This window comes from Passer montanus, unplaced genomic scaffold (assembly GCF_014805655.1).
Source record: "Passer montanus isolate IOZ18808 unplaced genomic scaffold, ASM1480565v1 scaffold2, whole genome shotgun sequence".
NCBI classification, from domain to species: domain Eukaryota; kingdom Metazoa; phylum Chordata; class Aves; order Passeriformes; family Passeridae; genus Passer; species Passer montanus.
In genome coordinates this window covers 18,305,332-18,330,506 of record NW_024366591.1, presented here as the reverse complement: position 1 = coordinate 18,330,506, position 25,175 = coordinate 18,305,332, and the positions used below count along the sequence as shown (strand labels likewise).

The 25,175-nt window shown below is 41.6% G+C and overlaps 1 protein-coding gene across 3 annotated transcripts in view; it reads left to right on the top strand.

The window, feature by feature from the left end:
• Positions 1-2,992: 2,992 nt before the first annotated feature.
• Positions 2,993-25,175, top strand: part of SYNJ2 (synaptojanin 2) — a 65,608-nt gene continuing 43,425 nt past the window's right edge. For 2 of the 3 annotated variants that reach the window (XM_039707830.1, XM_039707828.1), the window contains exons 1-4: positions 2,993-3,113; positions 12,311-12,397; positions 20,614-20,884; positions 23,282-23,507. In XM_039707830.1, the coding sequence (XP_039563764.1) occupies positions 2,993-3,113; positions 12,311-12,397; positions 20,614-20,884; positions 23,282-23,507 (705 nt within the window). Of the gene's footprint in view, positions 3,114-12,310; positions 12,398-20,613; positions 20,885-23,281; positions 23,508-25,175 lie in introns of those variants that run through there. The other variant, XM_039707831.1, reaches the window with a different exon arrangement.

Sequence of the window (25,175 nt, the reverse complement as noted above, 5' to 3'; positions counted from 1 at the left end):
TTCCACCCTCCAAAACAGTCCCACTATTCTATACATGCTGAATAGCAGAGAGAGCCCACCCACCTGTTGCTTCTCCCAGCTGAAGGCTGCAGGGGCAGCAGCAGATCACCTCCCACTTTTTAGCTGTGGGAGCATTCAGAAAGCAATGCAAAATATCTGTGACTGCTCAAAGGCAGAAAGAGTGATAAAGAAGCAAAGATGGGTGAAGAGGGGCAAAGAAGCTAGGATGATGAAATTGTCAAGGGAGGAGGTTAAAAGGAAGGAAAACTCCAAAGAGAAAGGAGAATTAAATTAAAAATTGCTGTGGGTGTATAGAGGGTGTATGGCCTGGGTGAAAACAAGTGCTGTGCAAGAAGGAATGAGTTCACCTGAGAGACTCCTCAAATCACTGCAGGAATTAAGGTTTCCATGATTGTGGGTGTATAGCCTGGGTGAAAACAAGTGCTGTGCAAGAAGGAATGAGTTCACCTGAGAGACTCCTCAAATGACTGCAGGAATTAAGGCTTCCATGATACTCACATACATAAGGTCCAGAGCAAGACAACTCAACTCCAAATGTCTGCTAAAATATGATCTGTCAATCTCAACACTCTCCCTTAAAAATGGACTTCCATGCATTGAAACACAGACAGTCTGGTTAAATGAAAATATCTTATCAAAAGATCTTCTGCACACATCCCCAATATACTGAGGAAGGTTCCTATATGAGCCCTAAGTCTGGATGTCATCCTTTGTGAAGGAGGTTGGTAAAATGGTTTTATTTACTGCTGCTCTTCACCATATTCTGATTGTTACTTCCTCAGGCTTGTGTTTCTAACACAAAGCCTAATTAACTCACTGATTTTTGAGTGGATGTACTGCAACTGGAACACACTGAAGAGATCTCTTTGTAAGAGCTTAGAACAGACTCAATCAGAGAGCCACCTGTGAAGCAGAGTTTTGTCATACACAATTCATCTGAGTTTTTCTCTCACATCCTTATCTCGTCATAATGATTTGAGGTGTTAAAATATACTATGCCACGTGCACCGCTCCTTTCTTCTGAAGTATTTTACCCAAAAAATCTGACAGTAACCTCTTTATTAACAGTCCTAAATTGTGTATTCTTGGAAATTGCAGTAAAAAGAACTAATAACAAAAATTACTAAGGAGTTAAAACACAGGCAAGAGAGGGACATACCTGTGTCCTCCCAGTGAGAGCTTGTTCTCATGATGGAGTTTAAAGGGGACTGTGAAGAATAATTCCTCAAAGGCACACACACACACACATATAAAACAAAAAGAGTATGGGTTTTTTGCTGCTATTTTTAAACACAAAAGTGTATGATCCAGGGCAACTTTTGAAAGTAATGTGATACAACTCTCTTGGGCAGCTCTGATTAAGCGATACTTTAAGTATTTCATCTCAAATGAGCACTTTTATCTAGAGAAAGAGTGAAAGATGTCAAAGACATAAACTGAGTTTTGGTCTGCCATTCACGTTGGGCAGCTGTTAGAAAGGCATCCCTTTTCTGTTTAAAATTGAGCATGGTAAATCTATGTTCCTACATCCTCTAAAACTCCCAAACTTTGACCTAGGTGCTCTCTTGCATTTTTCGTCCTGGCCACTTAATTTCTACAGTTTCTGGGTCATTTATTTTGCTTTACCCAGTACTTTTCATCTCATTCTACATACTATAATCAAAGTTTAGGATGGGGGCAGGGGGGAAGTCCCACGCAAACACCAATAGCACTTTACACATCAGACCCTTTTAAAATGCTTTGTTAAGGAGGCACCATAAACAAACATAAAATCAATCTCCTTTCGGAATTACTGCTGGTTATAAAATAAATAAACCAGATGTGTGTGACAGAAAGACAGTATCTGCTTTTCAGTTTTTTTCCATCACGTTCAAAGAAGGCAGGGACTGTGACATTCCACCTGGCACCGCACAGCCACGACCGACGCTCTCACCTTAAACGTGAGACAACAATAACAGGCGGTAGTTTGGGCACTTCGAATTTCGCAGTTTTCTCTGTATCTTAATTCAACTTATAATTCGTGATGTTAAAGAAATAGAATTCTGCGTGGTTTACCCGTGTATGAACAGGACTATATGTTCTGCTCGAGGTTACAGAGAATTTTTCTCTCATCCGAACACACTGGCGTACCTGTGCCTGCCTCCTCAATCCACTCCTTCTCGGTGAACTCCGGGAAAAAAACAGCACTCACCCTGCACGAACTCACCAGGGAATCGTGATGGGAACCCTGCAACACCAGAACACGCGCACTGTGCCTTTGCCCGAAACTCTTTATATCGCGGGACAGCCGTCGGGAAGCAGCCACGAGGGGAGCCGCCTGCCAGCGGGGAGCGGCGCCGGGAGGGAGCGCGCTTCTTCCCGGGCAGCGGCGGCAGCAGCCGCGCCGGCCGAGGGAGCAACTGCGGCGCCTCAAGGCGCTGCCGGGCCGGCCNCACAGCGCCCCGCCGGGCCCGGCAGCGCGGCCGCCGCTCCTCCCCTCACCCGCGGGCAGGGCGGGCGGCAGCGCCCCGCCGGCGGCTGCTACCTGTGCCGGAGGAGGAGGAGCCGGAGCCAGAGGGACAAAGTTAACTCTGGAAAGTTTACCGTGGGTGGGAAGAGAAAGGCGGAGAGCAAAGGGGAAGGTCGCTCCCGCCCCGCCGGCCGCAGCCGGGGCTCCCCGAGGAGGCGGCCTCAGCGGCGGGTCCGCCCGCGGGGGCCGCTCCGCTTCCTTCGCCCCGCGCTGGGCGCCCCTGCCGCGGAGGCGCTCGGAGGCCTGCTGAGGTGACCGGCGAGCGGCAGCGGGGCACGGCCGCCCTCCTGGCCCGCCTCCCCGGGAGAAGCGGCCAGGACCGGGGACGGGCGCCCGGAGAGGCTCCCGCGGGGCTGCCGGCGGCCCCCGAGCGCCGCGCCGTGCGCCCGACGAGACGGCGGCTCCTTCGCCAGCGCCTCCACCGGGACCCCTGCGCTCTCCTCCCCGCGGCCGGCGGCTCCCATGGCTCTGAGCAAAGGGCTGCGGCTGCTCTGGAAGCAGGAGCCGGGGCCGAGCGCCCTGCTGGAGGCGCGCGGCCGCCAGGACTGCCTGTTGCTGGAGGCCGGCACCGTGGCGGCGCTCAGTAAGTGCGAGCGGGGCGGCCGTGGGTGCCCGTGGCGGCCGTGGGTGCCCGTGGGTGCGCGGAGCTGGCGCGTCCGTGGGTGCGCACCTCTGCCCGTGAAGGGACGCTGGGGTGCGACGGCAGCTGGCGATGCCCAGTGCTGGCGATTGGGGCACTTTCCTCCGAGTCAGGGAGAGAGGAAGGGGAGCGCGCAGACCCACCTCCAGTGGGATGCTGGCTGCGGGGAGCGTCTCGCCTCACTTACAGCCCGACCTCCAGCACGGCCCTCCAGGCTTGGCCATTTGGGTGACCCCTTGATGTACGTGCCGTGCATCTCCCGATCCGTGTTCCATTGCTGCTCTGGGTATCTTTAGCCTCCTCACCAGCAGCCGGGATAGAAGAAGCAGGAGAGGCCACCCGGCTAGGTCTCGGCACAGGGCACCTTTAGTATACAAACTTATCCTCTACAGCCTTGGCTGCAGAGGGGGGCCCAGGTAAAGAAATCAGGTCCGCTGCCTCTTGAGGGAGTTTCTACTCCGCCACATTAGGTGCTAACCACCAGTGAAGACAGGCAGCTCACAACAGAGATGTTTTGGGATGACTGGCTTGAGATTTGTCTCCCATAAAATTTAAACTCCTCGCTGTGCTGCCCCTGTGATTTGAGCGGTATTTGGTTACTTGAGTGTCTGGCTCTTACTGGAGGAGTCTCATAAATGTTCTCAGGGTTGTCTCACCTTCAGCTTTTGGTGCTTGTTAGACCTGAATTAAGGCAATGCTGGTGTCGCTAATGTTGAGGCAGACACAGAAAAATGAGGTGACTGAGGATGCAAGGGGCAAAAAGCAATGTTGGAGAACACATGCTTGTGCTGTGTTCTTAAATTGTTTTCTGCATAATACCAGTGCCTGCGTCATGCTGCTGTTCACAGCATTGTAGGAGTCCGTGCTCAAGCAGCTCAAACTGTTGTAGTAAGATCTGTGTGTACATTGTGATTTGCACAATGTCAGTCACAATGTCACCTCAGGATCTGGGTCCACTGAGCTGAATCTTCTACAATGTACCCTGGCAGGACATGCAGAATAAAATGCTTGATTTTTAGGTCTTGGGGACTTTAGGAATGATCAAAGCCAGAAAGGGGTAGCTGATTTTCTCAAGAATAGTTCTGATAGTGGGAAAATTTTGACCAGTCATGGAAAAGATGTTATTGCCACACTGTAGGGATTTTTGTTTGTTTTCTTTATTATATTTTATTAGAGTTCCATATTGTGCAATATTTTGGGGGTTCCGTTTCTTGCGAAATTCTTTGGTAATAGTAGACATCAATGTGTTACATTTTTCTAGAGGGGGATTTTTGTGTCAGTTTTCAGTGAACTGGCAGTGAAAAGTCGGTTAGTACTGAGCAGCACTTTACTAACTTTCCCTGAAACTCTAAAACCTGTTGACATGAAAACTCTATATTAAATATTAATGGGGTTTGGTCTGTATTTTGTTATTCTGATAAAAATCTAAAGGAGCTCCACTTCCTAAAGCCAATGTGCATGAATAAAATGGAGAGCCCAGTATTCACCTAGCAGCCCTGAGCCACCTGTATGACCAGTGGCTGGAAAGACTTGAAATCTCACTAATTAAAGGAATCATCAACATAGAGTAGTTTTTTCTCCCCCAGTGTTTCCATCCCCCATCTGAATTGCTATGCCTGAAATGATTTAGTGTCTGGAAAGTTGCCCAGCTGAAAAGGGCACCTGGTGGTGCTGCTCAGCACCCATCTGAACATGATCCAGCAGTGTGCCCAGGTGAACAAAGAGGCCAGTGGCATCCTGGTCTATCTCAAAATAGGAGCATGTCCAGAGAAGGACAATGGAACCAGAACGGAAGGATCTGGAGCACAAGTCCTGTGAGGAGCAGGTGAGGCAGCTGGGGTTGTTCAGCCTGGAGAAAAGGAGGTTCTGGGGAGACCTTATCGCCCTTTACAACTGCCTCAAAGGAGGGTGTAGCCAGGTGAGGGTTGGCCTCTTCTCCCTGGTAACAAGTGACAGGACAAGAGGACATAGTCTCAACTTGCACCAGGGGAGGTTTAGATTGGATAGCAGGAGAAATTTCTTCATGGAAAGGATGGTCAGGTATATGGAAACAGGCTGCCCAGAGTAGTGGTGGAACTACTATGCCTGGAAGTGATCCAAAACTGTGTGGATGTGGAAGCTGGGAAACATGGTTTAAATGATGAACACAGTGGTACTAGTTTAATGGTTGGGCTCAATGATCTTAGACATCTTTTCTAATCTTAATGATTCTGTGATTCTATGATTACAGAATTTATACAGCCTCTCTTAAAATGTGTTAGAGGAATTCTGAAGTACTGATTTGGGTAGGGTAAAAAGCCTGTTTGCCATGTCTTTTGGAAGTCATGTCTTGAGATAACTGCAGTCTTGTCTGTGTTGGCATTCAGCCCACTCCATGGTAATAACTTTGTCATTTTATTTCATTTGATTCCTCTATTTCTTCCTGGGTTGGTTCCTGTATTGTAGGAAAAGCTAGTTTGTCCAGTGGAGCCTGTTTAGATAACTTCTTCTGTTTATGCAGCAGAGGACCAGAAAAGGAGGGAAAACCAGTAGTAGGTGTTGTGCTGGTGAATTTAGAAGAATTGTGAAGAGGAAGCTTCACAGCAGGGTGGTAACAAAAACAACATTAATTCTGTTTTGTTTGACTTGCCTTTAGGTTGTTACTAACCATAGAACATGCCAGTGGGAGGTTAACATAAACTTTGTATATGTGTGGTTTCAGACATACTAGTCCTAGGATTGTGTTGGTTTTGGCCTCTCTGTCTAGTTTTCTAAAATAAAGATCTTTGAAAATTACATACCTGTGGTGAGAAGGAGTTATGCAACTGTGTCTTATGCAAACCTCTACACTAAATAAAAGCAGATTGATATATACCTGGAGCACTTAAGTTGGACAGCAGTTTATGTAGTTTTGCAATTGCACCCTCATGTAAACAGAGAGGAATAATCATAGATGGACAGTGAAGGCCTGAGAAGAAATTTTAGTCATTGTTCTTTTTTCCCCATAATTAGCAAGTACCTCTGCCCTTGAACGGGCATGACATCTGCACTTGTGTAAAGTTTAATTGCTTCTATAATAACTTTGTACTAGAAGAAATTTAAATGTTGAATCTAACCTAGTTCAAGTGGCAGAAGGGAGTGAGAATTGTCCTAGAAGTGGTGTTACAAAAAAAAGAAATCTGAAAAACCACACACTTGTACAGAATCAATAAGGCTGTAAACCTCTGGCAAACTCCTCATTCAAATAAACACTTTCAGATGTGTATGCTAACAATTTGATCCTGTCTTGTGAATGGATGACTTAATGTTTTTTCCTCTCTTGATATCTTATAAAGATAATGATGACAATTTTAGTCACAAATTGATTATGTTTCATAATTTCCTTACTGCATACAGAGATTTAATACCTGAAAAATATTTACATCCTTGATATCCTTTGCATCCTTTCTAGTAGTGGAAAAGAATTGTAAAGATCTCTAATTGCCTGAATACCAGCAATTTATAAAATGAGAATGCTTGTCCTGTAATGGAAACCTAAACTAAAAAACTTCTGGAAAAATCAAGAAATCAAAAATCACTGCAGAAAACCTAGTTGCATATCCCTAAACCTCTTAATCTGTATAGTGATGTGATATCAACAGAGCAGTTTTCTGTTCTACTGTAACTTCAATAGTATTTTTGAAGATGGGAGTTTGTTTTCTTTCTCTCATGATGTCACTGTAGGGTGGAGGATAAAATTCACTGTTTTGAATTGAATGACACATTTTGCTTCAGGCTTTTTATTTTTTCCCTATCCACTGGCAGTCCTAAAGCTTCAGTCATCTCCAGAAGGATGGGTGACAGCCTGAAACAATTCTTCCAGGAATTCTCTGAACTAGAAGATCAATATATTCTGTGGAAGAAACCTAGAGTCATGAAGAATGAAGAAAAATTGTCATTGATTTAGAAATTTTTGCTTAATACAACAGGAGTATAGATAGAGATGCTGTTCCCTCGTTAAAACACATTACAGTTTCAGTGGTTTACAGATGAAGTGAACTGCACAAGGTAGTTCTGGACTGCTGTCAAGGCAGTTGCTAAACTAAACTAAGGCTATAGTGCTGAAAATATGGTGATTTAACTTTATTATGGCAGGTACTTTCACTGAAAAGCTGTCAACAGGAGTGCTCTGCTGTTGAATTTCAGCATAATAATATGTTTTCTCAAGGGCAGAGCCAAAGGCTGCAGAGTTCTTTTTTTGGTTTTTTTTTTTTTTTTTTTTTGCAAACTCTTTGATTCTGCAGCTGGTTTTATAAAGGATGTTACATCACCTGTTATGTTAAATCCTAAATGACCATGGTGTCTGGAAAGTACAGAAGTTCAAAGCTGATACAGTGTGTATTTTTGCCAATATGTCTGAGGTTTTTCCTGACTTTTACCCACAGATCTGGGAAGTTAGCCTTTACTAGAGACAAACTTATATAGAGTTAAGGTGTGTGTATGCTCTGTGGAGGAGCTCTGTTCCTCCTCTGCCGCTTCCAGGTGTGTGTGTGGTTCTCTGATGCAGCAGAGTGAAATCAGAGTAAAGTCTTGCAAAACCAGGAAGTAGCAGTTATTTACCTGTGCTTGTTTTCCTTCTTTTCTGCAGAAGGCAGTTTGTGTGCTGTATGTACATTAACTGTTTACAATTAGCTTTGGTTTTGTATTTATGTGAACAACTGAGTGGAGTGTGGAAATCAAGCACCAGTGCTTGTGTAAGTACTGTGAATGTATTTCTAAGCACTCTACCCAAAACAGTGAGCCCTCCACCGTCGCTCATTTCTACTCCTACACCAGAATATTCATACAGCTAGCACAAACTTCTGTGAGGTTTTCTGTAGTTTAGTGGTGTTCAGACTTTTCCATTTGTGGAAGCAGTCTATGGAGCAGGAGTCCTGTCTTCCTTGCTTATGCTGGCACTGGGCACTTGCAAGCTATGGTTTCTGAGGCTGAACATCACTGCTTTAGATTATAGGAAAAAGTGTGTGTTGCAATTCTTTCACTACTGTCAAAATGCTGACTGGGTACAGAGAAGAGGGAAGATGTGTTTGTGTAAGTGTAGAGTGTTGATTACAAGACTTGTTTTCTATGCTAGGAGACAAATGGTGGTTGTGAGGGATTAATTCTTTGTAGTGGTTATGTCTGTAGTGACTGCTGCAAGTTTCTATGTAAATATGAGTCAGCTATGGCAGAAACCACATAAAGATAGTGGCCAAGCTTCCAAGAAGTCACTTGGGGACTATCCTTTTATTTTCTTGACTGCCTGCAGCAGCATGCAGCTGGCCAGTAGAAACCTGGTGGTTTCATTAATCCATTATTATTTGATTGTGAATTGATATATTCATATATGCACATGCAAGTATGCAAACATTCTCTCTCACTAGAAGGAGATTGAGAACAATCTAATATAGAAAACCAGGGAACCCTTTCCAAAATGCCAATTTTCTGGTTTGTTTGTTGTGTTTTCAACCAGAAACTTATCTTACTAGAAAATTGGTAAATACATTGCTTAATGTTTTAAGTGTTTGGAGTCTCTTAACTGTTGCTCTGACCACAGACTGCTTCCCAACTCTGTACTGCTTGGCCTATGTGGTGTTTCTGAATACAGTCTGACTTTCATAATGCCTGTCTAGCTTGGATTGAATGTGAAAAGGAAGATTTTAGACCTGAAAGATATTGAAAATACAGCAAAGTACTTTAAATGTGTCTGCAGATGACTGAAAACACAATTTGGAGGTAATTGTCTAAACCTGTATAATACCAGACTTTGGACTTATTTCTAGGTAAGATGCTTATGGTAATGTATATATAGCAGTTTTGGTGTGAAATTTTGGTTTGATTGTAGTTTTTCCCTGTTTCTGGGGCAAGTTCACACCTCTTTCCCCCAAATGCTAAATGACACAAATAAAGTCATCCCATGATACCAACGATATGTTTCTTAAAGTATTTGGAAATATGCTTCAAATTACATTTTTATAGCAGTACCTACAGCCAAGCAGGTGACTATTTCCAGAATCAGGCTGAAAAATCAGAAGGGAGAAATAGAATCCATAACCCAGTCTCAGAGTATTTTTTTTTCCAAGAACTTTTACTTCATTTTTATCTTGAAGTTGCAGGTATTACTGTGTCTGTCCTTGGAACAGACTGTGTTGGACTTGGAATTTTGGTACCTTTCTCTACCCTCTTACTCGAGTCACTGGCCTTTCTGGAGTCCCTATGCTTGAGAGTTGTGCTGATTCTTGCTGAAGTCTGGGGGTTCAGCCCTAAGGAGGGGTTGAATGAAGGAAACTGCATATGTTTGGCCAGTTCCTGCTAGCTGGTAAATTGAAATTGCAAGGAAGACAAGCAGGAAGTCACAGTTGGTTAGGCATATGGTATAATGTAGTTGTATGTCTTTTCATGGTGTGGGGTTTTTTGGCTCTGAAATATTTTATGCATGGAAAAGGTCACTTTTAATTGATTTTATTGTAGCTTGGTTTCATTGAATTATTGCATGCCTCTTGTTTTACAAGGGTTCAAGTGTTTCATAGAAATATTTTCCTTTAACTTTCTTCATCCAACAAAGTAGCACATAAGTTTTTTTCCTCTGTGTAGCCACACTCTTTCTGATTCTGACTCGTGTCCTAGCACTCCTTGAATGCTCTAAGAGATTTTAGGTTTTAGGTTTTGATGACAGTTATTTGAGATTTCAATAAGATTTTGAGATTAATAAATACTTCTTTTTAATAACAGGATATGAACCTGGCTCAAACCCTTTCAATAGTGTCCTTTGTGCAACACCAAAGAGTTTAACAGGACAGGAGACTTCAAATTCCATCGGTATCTTTAACAAAGGGAATTTACGCACACCACCCTCCCAAATTTGGTCCATAGACATTAAAATGTTCTGGCCTCTTTTTTTGCATGACCCACAGCTGTGTGTGGCATGTTCCTTTCCTGCTCCTTCCTGCTGCTAGCTCCCAGGCAGCTCTGCTGGTGCTGCTGTCCCGGCTGATGCTGCTATGCAGGCGCGGTTCTGACACGTGGCCTGCCCAGAGCGGCGGTGTTTCTGTACCAGGACTGCGGAATTGCAGCTGTTTGGCTGCGAGTTTGGAGTGCTGTGCCATGAGCTGATGGGTGTGTGATGCCACTGGCCTGACCTGGGAAACTCCAGTGGGTTCCATACATGCCAGTGGCAGGTACTTCTTGCCAGTAGTGCAATGAGCTATGTGTTGCCTAATGCTATGCTGAAATAAATTCCATTCTTTTGGATTGTGCTCTTACCAGACACTTTTAACAGCCAACTTTCCAACTTGTAATTCTATTTTGAAGAGCATCGCCATGCTTTCAAAGTGACTTTGAAATGCTTTCACGTTGTGCCTGACCTGCAGCTTTATGAGCTCCTGCATCTGTCTCGGATCTGAATCTCTTGGTGTTTCCCTTGTTTTAGATTTCTTCCTAAAGCTGAAATATTTGGAGCAAGAATTTTGGTTTTGGTTTTCCCTTTTTATTTTAAAGTAGCCCAGATATTTTAATGTAGGCACCTTTTAAAGGAGGGAACAGATTTAAGAAAAGATTGTCAATATATTGTTGCTGCTCTTTTCTACTTAGTAAAGATGCCATGGAAAGTGAAGCATCACCTTTTTTAACCTGCTTTTTTAAATACATAAGAAAGCCTTGACAGGGAGGTTTTTTCAAAGATGGAAATGTTGTTAAAGTCTATCTAAACTGTGAAATTGGGTTTTTTTAAAGTGCCTGAGAACTGAATTTGCAGAGTTTCAGCCCTTAAAATGTGCCATTATTGGGTATTTAAATCGTTATTGTCCAGAGATTTGTTACCCAATAAAAATCACTTTATCCTCTGTCTGCTGCTTATGCTTTGCTTCACTGGTGTGTGTGGTTGTCAACATTTTGCTAGTTTCTCCTGATTTACTTAGTGTTCTAAGAAAGTAGAGTAAGTTGTGAAACTATGGTACTAAAACACAATTTACCAAGAATTAAACAAGTCTTCTTTATTTATCACAAGTGCAAAAATTGAGATAAACATGTTTTAATTACTCTTGGGGGTTGCCTCTGTGAAGGAATTTTGCAAGAGGAATTGTCCTTCATTTCACTTCAAAGTGTCAGCAATATATGGGATAGTTATTTGTTTTCTCAGTGTTTCTCACTGAGCTTTTTTGCCTCTTGAGATTTATGAAGAGAAGTCTCTGTCTTTGCTCTTCTATCATCCATTGAAGCAGTTCAGTTTGTCCTTTCTATACCCGGAGGTTTCAGGTTTTAACTGCTGAAGTTAATTAGGAGCATAAGATTGCATATTATTAGCAAATCCCTGAAAGTTCTGTGTTGCTGTTTATCTGTAGTTCAAGAAGTAAAAGGACATTTGAGGGTCTATTTTCCTCATTTGGGAGATTAACTTTACTCCTCATTGGGAAATATATACAAATACTCATTCAGGAAGTATGCTGATTTTATGTTAAAGTAGCCAGTGGCATGTTTGATCTGTGTTCTGGCTTAATATCTAGATGTTCAGTATGTGCCCATTGAATTTGCTTGTTGCAGAAATGCACAAATATAACTCGAGCATCTGATCCTTTATTTATTTAATTAACTAATTCTTACTTCACTAAAATATGTGTAATTCCTCTTGAAATCAACATCTGGTGTTGTGTCTACATCAAATCATGTTATCTTGCATAAAAAAATTCCAGTTCTGTCTGGAATTAGACTGAGAGTCTGGAAGTATAAACTCTCTCTTTTTGTACATCAAGCCATATCAATGTATTATCATCAAGATATTATATTTTAGCTTATGGCAAGACTTGCAGTGTAAATTTTACATGTGCTCATGTATTTCTTTATTTATCTGACTCATGTGGCATCTGTTCCAGAGAATAAAATTGTTACTAACAATCAGGTTGATTTGAAAATAAAGTGAGTACTCTTTTTTCTTCTAGGGTGGTGTGTGGAGATGTGCATATCTGTCCCATCATATTTTAATCTCTATGGTTTTACAGGATTTTAACCCTACCTTTGCACTGTAGTGTTGTTGACTGAAAAAAATCAGCCTAGGTAGCATTGGTTCCTATGCAATAGGAATAATAGCAATCTGAAAATTTAATGAAGACTGGGTAACTAATTTTCCTGCCTTTCTCTTTGTTCCTTAGCTCCAGAAGAAAAGGATGCAATTAAAGGACAGTATGAAAAGCTCATGGATGCTTACGGCTGCTTAGGAGAGCTTCAGCTTAAATGTGGTAAGTCACCATCTGTATGACTGAGATTATAAAATGCCCAGACAATGCTAAATGACAATAAGTGGTCGAATTCCTTAAATTGTGGAAGCTGGTTGCACTTCATCATGTACAGTCTGGAAAATATCTGTTTCTTTTTCTATTTTGGGCCAAAACCATATCACTGAACGATGGATGGATTTTTTCTTAGTTTGTTTTGTCTGACATTCTTAGCTGCCTGAAGATAATTGCCATTCTTCTTTCCCTACCACATTTGTCCAAGGCAAGCTATGATTGCTTAATTCTTCTCTTCTTTAAGAATCATGTTTAGACACTGATTATCATGGTCATCTGAGAGTACAGTACTGCAGATTGCCAGTTCTTGCTATAATGCCTAATTGCCTTTAATCATTCATATGGATAAGGATTTGCAGAAGAAGGCCTCTGGCTTCAATTAGTATAGTAAGGAATGTTTATTGTCATTGCTGTAAATTTTGGTGCAGTTTGGGAATCTTGATTTAGCAAAGGACTTGTTATTACACTGCCTGCAGGAATGTTAATGGAAATAACATGTTTTAAGAAGAGAACTGCAGTGATTGATTTGAAGATAATAGGGCCTTACACAGTGCTTAAAAATCACAGATGATTTAGATGCATAAAAAAGCACTGTACGCGTTGTTCCCGGGTTGGTACAATGAGCCCTAATTTTCACTTGGAGAAATGACAAGACTTTTCCATATAACTTGATGCTTGGTCAAGGACTCTACCAAAGGCAGTGGTGGTGTGAGCACTGGTGTATTTAGGCCAGTAGATAAAACTGTGTCATTTTATACCCTGCTTACTATTTTGCAGCCTGAGAAATATGACTTGAAATTGACCTGAAGAGGCAACTGCAATCTGAAGGATTTTTTGTGTCATAATTTAAAACTGTAGGTCCATCTAGTCCTTTTTAATGAGTGTAGACTTTTTGTTTGTTTTGTTTCTTGTGGAGTTAATTAGACATTTCTCTGGAGATTTATATCTCTTTACTAATGTAATTTAAAGCGGAGGAATCGTGATTAGTTTTTCTTGGCACTTGGGTCTGTTTTTCTTCATAGAAGTCTAATGAATCCTGTTGTAGTAATAAAGGAATATAGCTATTTAATTCAATCTCTTCAAGCTACAGATAAGGGTAGTTTTTGTATGTGGTGGGAACCAAATATATCCAATTTTCGTCTTCATGTTAAAAGGTGAATGATTTCAAATGGGGTGTGAAATATTCTCAGCCTTACTTTTTCTCATGCCCTTATTTCTTCTCAAACAACATATGCTTAACTTCAGTGCTCTGAAAGTGCACAGTGAGCTTTGTCACTGTACCTCTGCCTTGCTCTAGCATTAGATTACAAGTTCTGGTACAGGACTTGCTTTGGAAGGGATTGTTAAAATTCAGTGAAAAGTCAGAGGGTCATGCTGTAATGGTAAGTGAAGGTAAGCAAACATTTTCTGCTTCTAAACAAGTTTAAAAAGGCAAAGATACATGTCTGCTATCTCACTGTTCAAGACGTAGCCTGTTTTTGTCACAGTCTGATTTAGACTTTCCATCTTACATGTGAGTTCCATCCCTTTAGCTGTTGCTTATGTAAAAGATTAACACTACAAAGAAGTTGTACTGGGTTTGTGTAGCAAGGTTTTGGTAGCAGGAGGGGCTACAGGTATGGCTTCTCTGAAAAGCTGCTGGAAGCTTCCCCTGTGTCCAATGGAGCCAATGCCAGTGGGCTCCAAGACAGAGGTGCTGCTGGTCAAGGCTGAACCCATCAGCAACAGTGGTACTGCCTTTGGAATAACAGATTTAAGAAGGGGGAATAAAACTGTCCAGCTGAAGCTGAAGTAGGGCAGAGATAGAATACGTGAGAGAAACAGCTCTGCAGACACCAAGGCCAGAGAGGAAGGAGGGGCAGGAGGTGCTCCAGGTGCCTGAGCACAAATTCCCCTGCAGCATAGGCTGCAGACCATGGGGAATCAGCTGTGCCTCTGCAGCCCGTGGAGGTCCATGGTGGAGCAGAGATCCACCTACAGCCCATGGAGGATTCCATGCCAGAGCAGAGGGATGCCTGAAGGTGGCTGTGACCCTTTGGGAGGCACACTGTGGAGCAGCTCCTGGGAGGACCTGTGGTCCCATGGAGAGAGGAGCCTGTGCTGGAGCAGGTTTGTGAAGAACTGCAGCCCATGGGATGGAGTTGTGCTGGAGAGGTTCAAGGAGGACTGTCCTCCATATCTCAATGCTGGAGCAGGGGAAGAGAGTGAGGAGTACTCTCCATGAGGAGAAAGGAGCGGGGAGCAGCTCCTGGGAGGACCTGTGGTCCCATGGAGAGAGGAGCCCGTGCTGGAGCAGGTTTGTGAAGAACTGCAGCCCATGGGATGGAGTCATGCTGGAGAAGTTCAGGAGGACTGTCCTCCATGTCTCCATGCTGGAGCAGGGGAAGAGAGTGAGGAGTACTCCCCATGAAGAGAAAGGAGTGGCAGAGATAATGTGTGATGAACTGACCACAGCCCCTATTTCTCATTCCCCTGTACCAGTGGGGAAGAGAAAATTGGGAAAAAAGTTAAGGCTGGGAAAAAAGGAGATGTGGAAAAAGGTTTTGTGCTCATTTTCCTACTCTGTTTTGATTAGCGATAAATAAAATTAATTTCCCTAAGTTAAGTCTGTTTTGCCCATAACTGCTGAATGATCTCTCGCTGCCCTTATCTTGACCTGTAAGTCTTTCATTTTGTTTTTCCTGCCTGCCCAGCTGAGGAGGGGAGGGACAGAACAGCTTTGGTGGGCACCTGGCATCCAGCCAGGGTGAGTCAAACGACCACAGGAATGCAATGTAACCTTTTCCTTTTTTGTATAATGTATTTTAGCAACTACTAACAAAGGCATAATTGGCTAGCTCTTCACTGAGCTTCAGTGATCGCATAGACTTTGTTCAGAAGTATCAGCATTTTTTGTTACTACTGGAAACATGCAGACCATGAGTATTCAATTAACTGAGAATGTTTGTGAAAATACATTCCACTGGGATATGAAGAGTATATTTGTAGAGCAGAAGGGGAAACTTTTTGCCAAGACATGAAAGATGTCTCTGAACATTTTAATTAATCTGTAAATATCGCTACTTAGAAATCCAAATAAATCACATTGTATGCCTGCCAAAGTAGATCATGCTTTTCACAAAAAAGTAGATGAAATATGTGAAACTGACTCACAAAGTTAATCTTTCCCACTAGTAATAACATTCACTTGTATGTACTGATGTCTGTTAACATGACTCACTAAGTTCTTCTGCTTTCTTTTGTGAGATGGATGGCAGCAGAATGAATTGTACAGTGTCTCTGAGCTGTACCTCAGCCAAGATTTTGCTGCCAAAGAAGATCTAGCAGTGACAAATACTTCTTAAGCAAAGTGTTAAAAGAGCTGGCTTTACAGTGTTTTTTTCAGATACTGTGATGTCAGGAAGAGATGCATACATCAGGGGATATTTTAACACCATCACCACATAGGTTGTTTGGTTTAATACAGCTGCTGTATTTGGAGAGGCATTCTGAATTCATGTGAGTGTGTATATACTCTCACTCTTGTGCATATATGGTGTATAGTTGGAAGGAAGACATTTCAAAGGCTAAAAGGACAACTAAGTACCTGTCTTCTGTTCTTTTTGCACATATCCTAAAAATGTAGTTGTGTTTAGAAGAAAGAGAAAGAGACTTTAAGACTACAATAGTAGTTTGGAAAGTCTTGGCTCTTTTCATAATTCTGCTGTAGATATACTCAGGAATTTTCAGCTAGGTGGTTAGAATGTACTGCTCTGCTGTGTTCTGTTGCTATTTTTGAAGACAGATGAGAAGCAGAATTGGTTTTTAGTGGACTACAAAATGGAGTGAAGTATGTGTGGAGTGGAGATGGAAAAGTCTGAGGGAACATAAGGCAATGGCATGACTGTGATGGAATGGAGAAAGAGCAAAAATTGGAGAAAATCCATTTTGGAAAGAAAAGGCAGTTTTAAGTGAAATAGTTACAGTTAAGAAGGACAAAATAAGAATTGAATATTGACTCCTTTTTGCTGTAGCTCAAAATAGGGAACATTAAAATCATCCCCTAAACTGCAGGGGAAACAATTGCCTTGAGTCATGTAGACAGGTTAAATACAGAAACTGCAGCTTATTATTGTACAGTGTGACGTACCAGAACTGCATTTCCTGTTCAACTTGGATAAAGGCAGTTGGTTTCACAAGAGCATTTGAAAAAATGGATGGAAATTATTATTGTCTTGTTTCTGTGCTAAATATTCTTCATCCTCTGCCTCTCTTGTGCAAGCTAATAAAACAGCATTCAGCACATATCACTGTGAGCAAAACATTTCTTGCATTTCTTCATAAGTGTTCTTTACAGATTGTTGTAGTGATTGATAGCTGTAATGGAGCAAAATAATGATTTTGGTCACAATGCATGAACATTTGTACCCATTTATCTGAGATCAAAGTTTGGCCCATAAGCTTTGAAATATTTTTTTTTTTAGTACTGTATGTGGGTCTTGCTTTTTCATAGATATGTTGCTGTAGAAAGCATTACCAGTAAGGAACACTTCACTTCTTACTCTAAAATTATTTCAGAGATTTCTTTAAAACATTCCAGATTGCATCCCAAGGACAGGAAGGACATTTCTACAGTTGTGACCTTCAATTGCAGTTTTTACATTCCTAAATCACTTTCATCTATGTGTACAGTTTAGAAAAGCTAGTATGAATCAGGATTGTACATTAAACTACTTGTGTAAGTTAAAGGAGAAATAAAAAGATTCTTATTTTCCAAGGTAGGGTATGGTAAATAGTCTATAGCTGATGTGGTTGGTGATTGGTTCCAAGTGAAACTGACTTGATGATGCAACTGCAATCTGAAGGATTTTCATGTCATAATTTAAAAGTGTAGGCCTATCTAGATGTTGCTGGTAATAAAAGGGAAGACAGGGAAAGCCTTCTCTGTGTGTAGCTGTATAGCTTAGTGGTGAGTAATTTCTTACACCTTAATGGAAACATGACTAAAAGATGAATAGCAGAGCAGTGTTTTGGCAGCATTAATTCTGCTGTGCGAGGTTCTAAAAGGGTGAAAGGTTGATAGGAGCATTACCTCTGTTCAGAACCCCATGGCTACATCTGTGCTGTGAATAAAATGGGCAGGACACAGGCACAGAGCACTGTCAATAGGATACTGTGATTGGCTTTTTCCCTGTGCCGAGAGGGCATGCCCATCAAGCAGGGATCTTCCTCCTGCAGACAGTGCAGTGATAGCCCAGAGCTGGTTCCCAGGAACACTGTCCAAATACCATCTGGAATGAAAGTGCTGTCAGAAGATGGGGCTTGGGATTTTTTTTCCAAGGTACTGAGTCAGAGAGATTTGTGTTAAGCTGGGGCTGTGATGTTACAGGGTTTTTGCATTGTCTGTTTTGCAACAAATCCTGACTAATTTAAGCAAATAAGAGATGTTAGAGCTGGTCTGAAGACCACCTCAGCTCATAGAGCAGCCTGGGAGGACCAAGTAGCAAAACAGGCTAGCTTTAAGATACCTTAAATCTCTCTTTTCATCCTTTTTCTCCAGTTTCTGGGCTGTAAGTGTGAGCTCCTTTGCCAGCTGGTCTCTGTTCAAAGGTATTATGAAAGGTGTGTGGTAGCTGCTGTGTAATTTGGAGTACTGTAGAGAGATTATTCTGGGTGAATAGAACTGTAGAATGGCTCGAGTCAGAGGAGACCTTTATAGACCATCTACTTCCACTGCCCCTGTCATGGGCAGGGACTCCTACCTCTAGACCAGGTTGCTCAAAGCCCCTTCCAACTTGGCCTGGAACACTTCCCAGGGGTGAGGCACCCACAACTTCCCTGGAAAATCTGTTCCACTGTTTCACTGCTCTCATTGTAAAAGATATCTTGCTTATATTCAATCAAAATTTTCCCTCTTTCAGTGGAAAACTGTTGCTCCTTGTCCTATCACTACAAGCCCTCTCCATCTTTTGTTAGAGGCTCCCCTTCAAGTTTTGAAAGGCTGGCATAAGGTTTTCCCTGAGCCTTCTTTTGTCCAGCCTGGACAACCCTGACTCTTTCCTGTGGAGTTACTGCCCAGTGGCAGAAAAGTATCACAGCTTTAGAAAACCAGTCTCCTTGTATTTCAGAGACAATGCAATACCTTGTCAGGCGTGATTACTTTTTTGGAGCTTTTTAGCTAGTGATTTAAGGGAGTAGAGATGCTGGACCTTGGAGAGTGTAGATGAGTATCCCATTTGGGGGTGAGTGGTTGAGTGGAGAAGGTAGTAAAAAGAGTTTATAGTCTCTGGTAAGCAAAAGCAAGTTTCTAGTTAAGGCAAATATTCCTATTCAATTCCTTTTTGAACTAGAGGATCATTCTGTTTAGATCCAGTGATTTTCCACTGGTTGCAAGCTCCTCAAAGGACAGAACCACAGGTAACAAGCCCTGTATTATTAAGTTTCTGTTCTCTTTGGCTAATTTAATGTTGACTTTCTCATTTGATCTCTTCTGAACCATCTAGGAAAGCTTAAGGTCACCGAAGGCAATGAAAGTACTTGTACTCTTTGTCTCAGCATCGCTCCCAGGCAGCTCTCCAAGTCCTTCACTGCTGGTTTTTTTGTGACTAACAAAGCTGACTGATATTAAGGCATGCTAATAGCGTTTCTATGTATTGCTTCCAAAGTCTCGTGAGTGAAGTTTACTTTGAGCTGATCAGTTTTGCATGGTTTCAGCTAAGTCACAGAAGCTTTGAGCTATCCTGAGAGGCAGCTAACTCCTCCTAACCCTTTCTGGAGGCTGCAAGGCAGTATTTGATCCATTATGAATTCTCGTGGTGATAACTGATGTGTCTCCTCTTTACTCTTTATAATTACAAAAAGTCATGTGCAAAGGAGGAATAAACTGTCAGTATTTCTAGCCCTTTGCTGCAATATCACAAGCACAGAAAACATACTTCTTGAAAGCACTCAAGAAGGAGAACATGGCACAGTGTTGTTACAGAAAGAAATGTGATGAACAGAGCTTTTTAGTAAATACCACCTACACTGGCCTTTATACAAAACTGAAGTCAGCAGAACAGAATGAATAAGATCTAATCTCCCACCTTGTCCTGCCATTCCAGTCCCACGTGCCTACACAAATATTCTGGCCCTGCTGAAAACCACCCCTAACTCTAGCTTCTGTAGTCAGCCTGTTATCTGAAGGCAAAGACTTTTACTGGTGTTCCAGAAAAATAATAGCTGTTGTGTGAGAGCTGGTGTGCATTTTCAGACAGTGGGTCACCCTGGAGGGTTGAAAAGTGATCCTAAGTGTTCCCTCTGAAGCTATACTGTCCCAGATTGTCACTGTGCCCTTAGCTAATTAACTTGCTCTTGGCAGGTCAGCTGTTGGTTCTGCTGTGCTAAATTAATAAATCCTGGCTCATTTCCACCTTTTCTTACAAACAGGAGTGACTAGGATGACATTGTCTCCACTACAGGCCAATTTAAGTGAATCAAGCAATTTCTTTTTAGCAAAACCAGCATTAAAAAAAAAATTGTTTTACTGTTTCTTAATTATCATTTCAGAGAGAATGAGCAAAGGTTGAGATGGTTCTGTGTAGGAGAGATCTGTTTACAGTGATGTTCTCAAGCTCCAAATTTTCCTTTTAGTTTTGGGACCCTGAAGTTCAGCTGCTTTGTGATTTCACAGTTACGGCAGCTGTAGTAGTTTTAGTGGTAACTGAGGTTGTCATTGAATTATGTACATGCTTTAGTGATATAAAAAGGAAAATCTCAAGAATTGGTAATACTGAAATTTTACAAAAGTCTGAACATGCCCAGCTTCAGCTGAAGCCGGTAAAGAATCTGAATGCTGTATGTTCTGTACAGTGGTGAAATTGATTTTTTGAGTATTGTTCCAGTGGTAAGCACTTTGCTCTTCATAAAGTCAGTGGGGAAAACACACTCTAGTGCAACAAAGGATGTCGATGGATAAGTGTTATGGAACATTGTGCAATTGCAGCCACTTATCTGCAGTTAAGAGGAGTTCAGAAATGTGAAGAACGTGGCCTGCCTGCCTGCCTGTTTTTCCTGTTTGTTCTTTTGTGAAGCAAAGACGCTGGCCTCTGCTGGAGCCCTGTCGGCATTGCATGTGACAGGACTGATGAGGAGCCGAGTCCACCTGGATGGAAATAACCCTTTTGTAACTGTCTGTCACTTTCTAGGTAACACTCGGCTGCACTTTCTGGTCCTGGTGACAGGCTGTACGTCGGTGGGCAAAATCCTGGATGCTGAAGTTTACAAAATTACTGCAACAGATTTCTGTCCTCTCCAGGAAGAAACCAAGGAAGACGAGCGTGTTACTGCCTTGAAGAAAATACTGAACTCTGGGATGTTCTATTTCTCCTGGCCTAATGCAGGCTCAAACTTTGACCTGACTGTGCGGGCTCAGAAGCAGGGTGATAACAGCTATGAATCTGGTAACTCGTTCTTCTGGTTAGTACTGCATGTTATACCCACGTCTTCTGTTGTCCCCACCTGTGTCTCATTGGTCAGACATTCTCAGAGGGAAATGAACATGTGCATCTCAAGTCCATCTCATTTTGTTTTATTGACATGTCCTTTCACAGTGCAGGTGGCTTTAATGAATTCATGGTAACTTGTGTTTAATTAAAATTAATCTGATAGTGAAGTGCAATTATCAAATGACGTTTCATGCTTTAAACGGGGAAATACAAGATATATATTGCTCATACTACAGAAACGTCTCTGTATATGTCATGAATAGTTTCCCCTGCAGTCCTTTTTAATAATTTTATTTAAAGTTATCTAATGGAAACCTGTGCTTGAACTGTTCCTAAATCCCATCGTTTGCACTGAAGTGTCTTTTATTTTTTAAAAGTATGTGTTTAAAGTCTGTAGTTTATTGTTTCAGTAATGTGCACTAGTTTTTATGTTGAAAACATCAATATTAATATGTTTACAGCTCAGTGCAAACATAACTTGCACAAAAGAAAATTCCCACCATACACTGCTCTGTGCTTTTTACTTTCTTGTGCTTATAAAGCAAAGAAAAATTATCTCGTATTGTGGTAAGTATTGGTTGAGGGGAAAGGAGAAAACATAATGCTGGGTAGATGTAATTCAGTTTGTTTGCTTTGCAAGTTTTGGCATAATACTTGCATTTCTATACCCTTCCCCACCCCCACCCCCTTCTTTTTAAACAAAAAGTCACACAGCAGGCATAGCTATTCTGGAAATAAATGAGGGTTTGATGTAGGTGGAAAATAACTGGCAGGGTTAAATGTGAATGTGCTGCTAGAATGTGCAGTGAGGCTTGTGGCCCAAAGTAGGTGAATATTAAATAAGCAAAAATGTTCATAATGGATGATAAATTAACATGTGAGAGCAGTTCAGTTAGACTAAATAATCTTTCCAGCTATGATGTGATTTTGACTGATGAGATTTAGTGGGTTGACATTAAAACTGAAGAAAGATACATAATAAATACTTGCTTTCAACTGTGTTAATGATGCATCCCTCTTCAAAAGCTCACCAAGCATTGTCAAGTCAGATAAATGGCAGAAATTAGTTGTACTCCAATGATGAGACTGCTAAGATGTCAATATCCCATAATAAGGAACATTTAAAACAACTCTTTTTCCCTCTACTGTCTTTTGAAACTTTTCTTCTTGAAAGATAAGTATATTTGCTGCTTCTGCCTAATCTAGAAGTAAATTCTGAAGTTCTCTAGTATGTTGCAGAACAGGGAAAAGTGGTGACAGCATCACGTTAAGGGCAAAAAGATGCTCCAAAAAATTTATCTTGAGGTATTTAGGTGATATGGGAAATTTTAGACAAAAAAAATAGATGCTTGAGGAAAGTAAACAATGAGATAAATAGTTATACAATGAAAAGTGTAAGATGACCTTAGTTATAAGCAACACAAACTGCCTGTTCAATGAACTGCAACAACAACAAAAAATTCTACTGACATTTGCCTGAGTGAGGACTTCCTATGCGAGTAGAACTGGGAGAAAGGTGTGGAACAGATAGTAAAAATTGAGCTTAAAAAGAGCTAAATTGAGCTAAAAAAAAGAGTTGCTTTTCCCATTACATATTTAGATTAAAAAAGTAACAATGCCTTGCACCTTTTTTGATAAATGTGGTACTCTAAAAAACAATTCTCCAAGGGTTTCACTCTCTTTTACAGATCCTCTATTGAGCAATGCATGGTCATAAAAGATATTTTCCTGGCCCTCCTATGTGACTAAAGGCACATTTTGAAACATGAAGTAAAGAAAAACATCATAATAGAGGAGACTAACATAATTGTTAACTAGACGTGATAGGTTTCTTGAGTTGTTGATCTTGAAGGTTAGAACAGATGTTCCTTTTCATTTTAGTAGTACTTTTAGCAATATCTCCAGTGACTTACAGATCCAGTTTCTGCTTGGATTTTTTTTTTTTTCTGAAAATCCTGGTGGATTTTGAACCAGTTCTTCATCCTGTAGTGAATGCTAGAGTCCAGGCAGTACTCTTCCAAAAAAAGTAATTAGCTTGACATCACTGTAATTTATGAAAAGATTACTAAATATAAATTTCTGGAGCTGAAAGAGGTGACATTTGCATCTGAATTTATAAGACAAGATACAAGATATAAAGAGAGCACCTTGGTGGTAGCTGTGTGATTAAAATTTGCCATGTTCAGTTCACTGTAGTAGTTCACATGGGTTTCTTCCTGAATATTTCCTGGGTTTGGGTAGAGATAAGGTATAGCAGAAAAGGGGTCATAAAACATTAATAGATTAAATTAGTGTTTGTTGTCAGCTGGCACCCATGCCCGTCTGTTTGTTTTGCTCAGTAATGTGTGTATGTTGTTGAACCTTTCAGGAACCAGCTATTGCATGTGCCCTTCAAACACTACCAGGTGAACTGCTCCGACTGGCTGCTGAAAGTGGTCTGTGGGGTCGTGGACATTCGCACTGTTTATGCTTCCCACAAGAAGGCAAAAGCCTGCCTCATCTCTCGCATCAGCTGCGAGCGAGCTGGCGTCCGCTTCCACGTCCGGGGGGTCAATGATGATGGACATGTGTCTAACTTTGTTGAGACAGAGCAGGTAAGTGCATGTATCCAATGGCTTTGCATCATTTAGTCCACTCGTGTTTGATTGGGGCAGAATTTTCAACAAGAATTAAAGGAACTCAGCAAGATTTTTTTCAAGAATATTTGAAATGTTATTGCATGGCAGATCTGTTTGTTCTTGTCCATTAAGCATTTCTTTGCAATCTGCTCTTTGTTTCTGGCTTTTCCATTCACACGGTTTTTACTTTTCATTTTTTTCCTGAGTGTGAAAGTCTGGCCATTTGATACTGTGGTGAAATGTACACAAGGGTTTTTAAACCATTCAGGAAGGTGTCTAGCAAAGGTGCTGGGACCTCATCTTTGACTAGTAAAGTTCACTATCAAATGATCTTTCTCTAGTAAAAAAAAAAATTGAAAAAATAACATCTTCTCAGAGTCAGCCAAATTCCAGTTGAACTAATTTTGGAGGAGACTGCTTTTATATTCCCCGTTGGTTTGTGGGGGATTCTCTCCAATGTGAGGTGGTATGACAGTTTTTATACATATGTGGTAAAAGCCTCATTTCCAGCTGATGCTGAGACAAATTATGTGTGTGAAATGCATTCAGCAGGCTCCCTTGATTGGCACAGCCAAACAAAACAACTGAATCACTTGGTTTTATTGCACATGGTTTAGCTTACTGCCTTGAAAAGTCGGTACTGAACCATGGAGAATCTGAAGTCTTCTGTGCCAGCTGAAGTGAGTACTTTCTTACTCAAGTAAAATCACCTTTTCCTTTTTGAACTGAAGTAGTAATTACTAGCAGTCAGAACCATCATACAGAAATGGATCACTTTATAAACAGAATAGACAAATGGCTGGTAGTTTTCAACAAAGAAAGGGATTTGCTCCTAGAATTTGGTTGTTTTCAGCATCTTCTGGGCATATCTACAGAGCTGCATATGTGGCTTAGATTGTGTATGTATGTGTCTAAATATGTAGGTGCATGTACAACAAAAGTAGATTGCTTATGTGATGCTCATAAAGGGAGCATGAAACAGTGAGGGCAGCATGGAGATCCTTGAGCTGTGTTGTTGAAAACCTGTGCCTGATGGCTGAGGAAGGCACCCCCTCTCAAAGGTGCCCACAATTTGTGGGCTGACAGCACTAGTATTTCCTCACAGTAATGTGTGAATGTAGCAGCTCTCACCCAGTGAGCTCCTTCCTGTTATTCCACTGCATGAGCCAGGCTGCCTTCAGGCAAATGTTTGTCCAAAATCCAGCCATGTTTGGGTACTTTCCACATTTCCTCTAAGATGTTGTCTTTATAATACAGCTTTAACCTTTACACCTGGTTCTGCCTAAAGATATGTGTAGAGCTAGCTTAGATTTGACAGTGCTTTCATCCTCAGGAGGATGCCTGGAGGAGTTGCAGACTGGTATTCCCCTGTCTGCTGGTGAGGTTTGATTCCCAAGAGGTGCTCAAAGTATGGCCAATGTTACACATGTGTCTTTCTGCCCATTGGTCAGAGTTCTCTCTGGGGATGTGAATGACTTTTTGCTCATGTCCCTCCTTTTCCTGGTTTTCCTGCATTTTCAGTTAGGCTGACAGCTTTCCACTTAGTGTTCAGGCTCCCACAGATTCTGCTTGATGAATGTGAAACTCTTCCCCTGCAGTGCTTGGGTCTCTAATGTCAGCCTCCAAATTCTCTGCTAATAATTC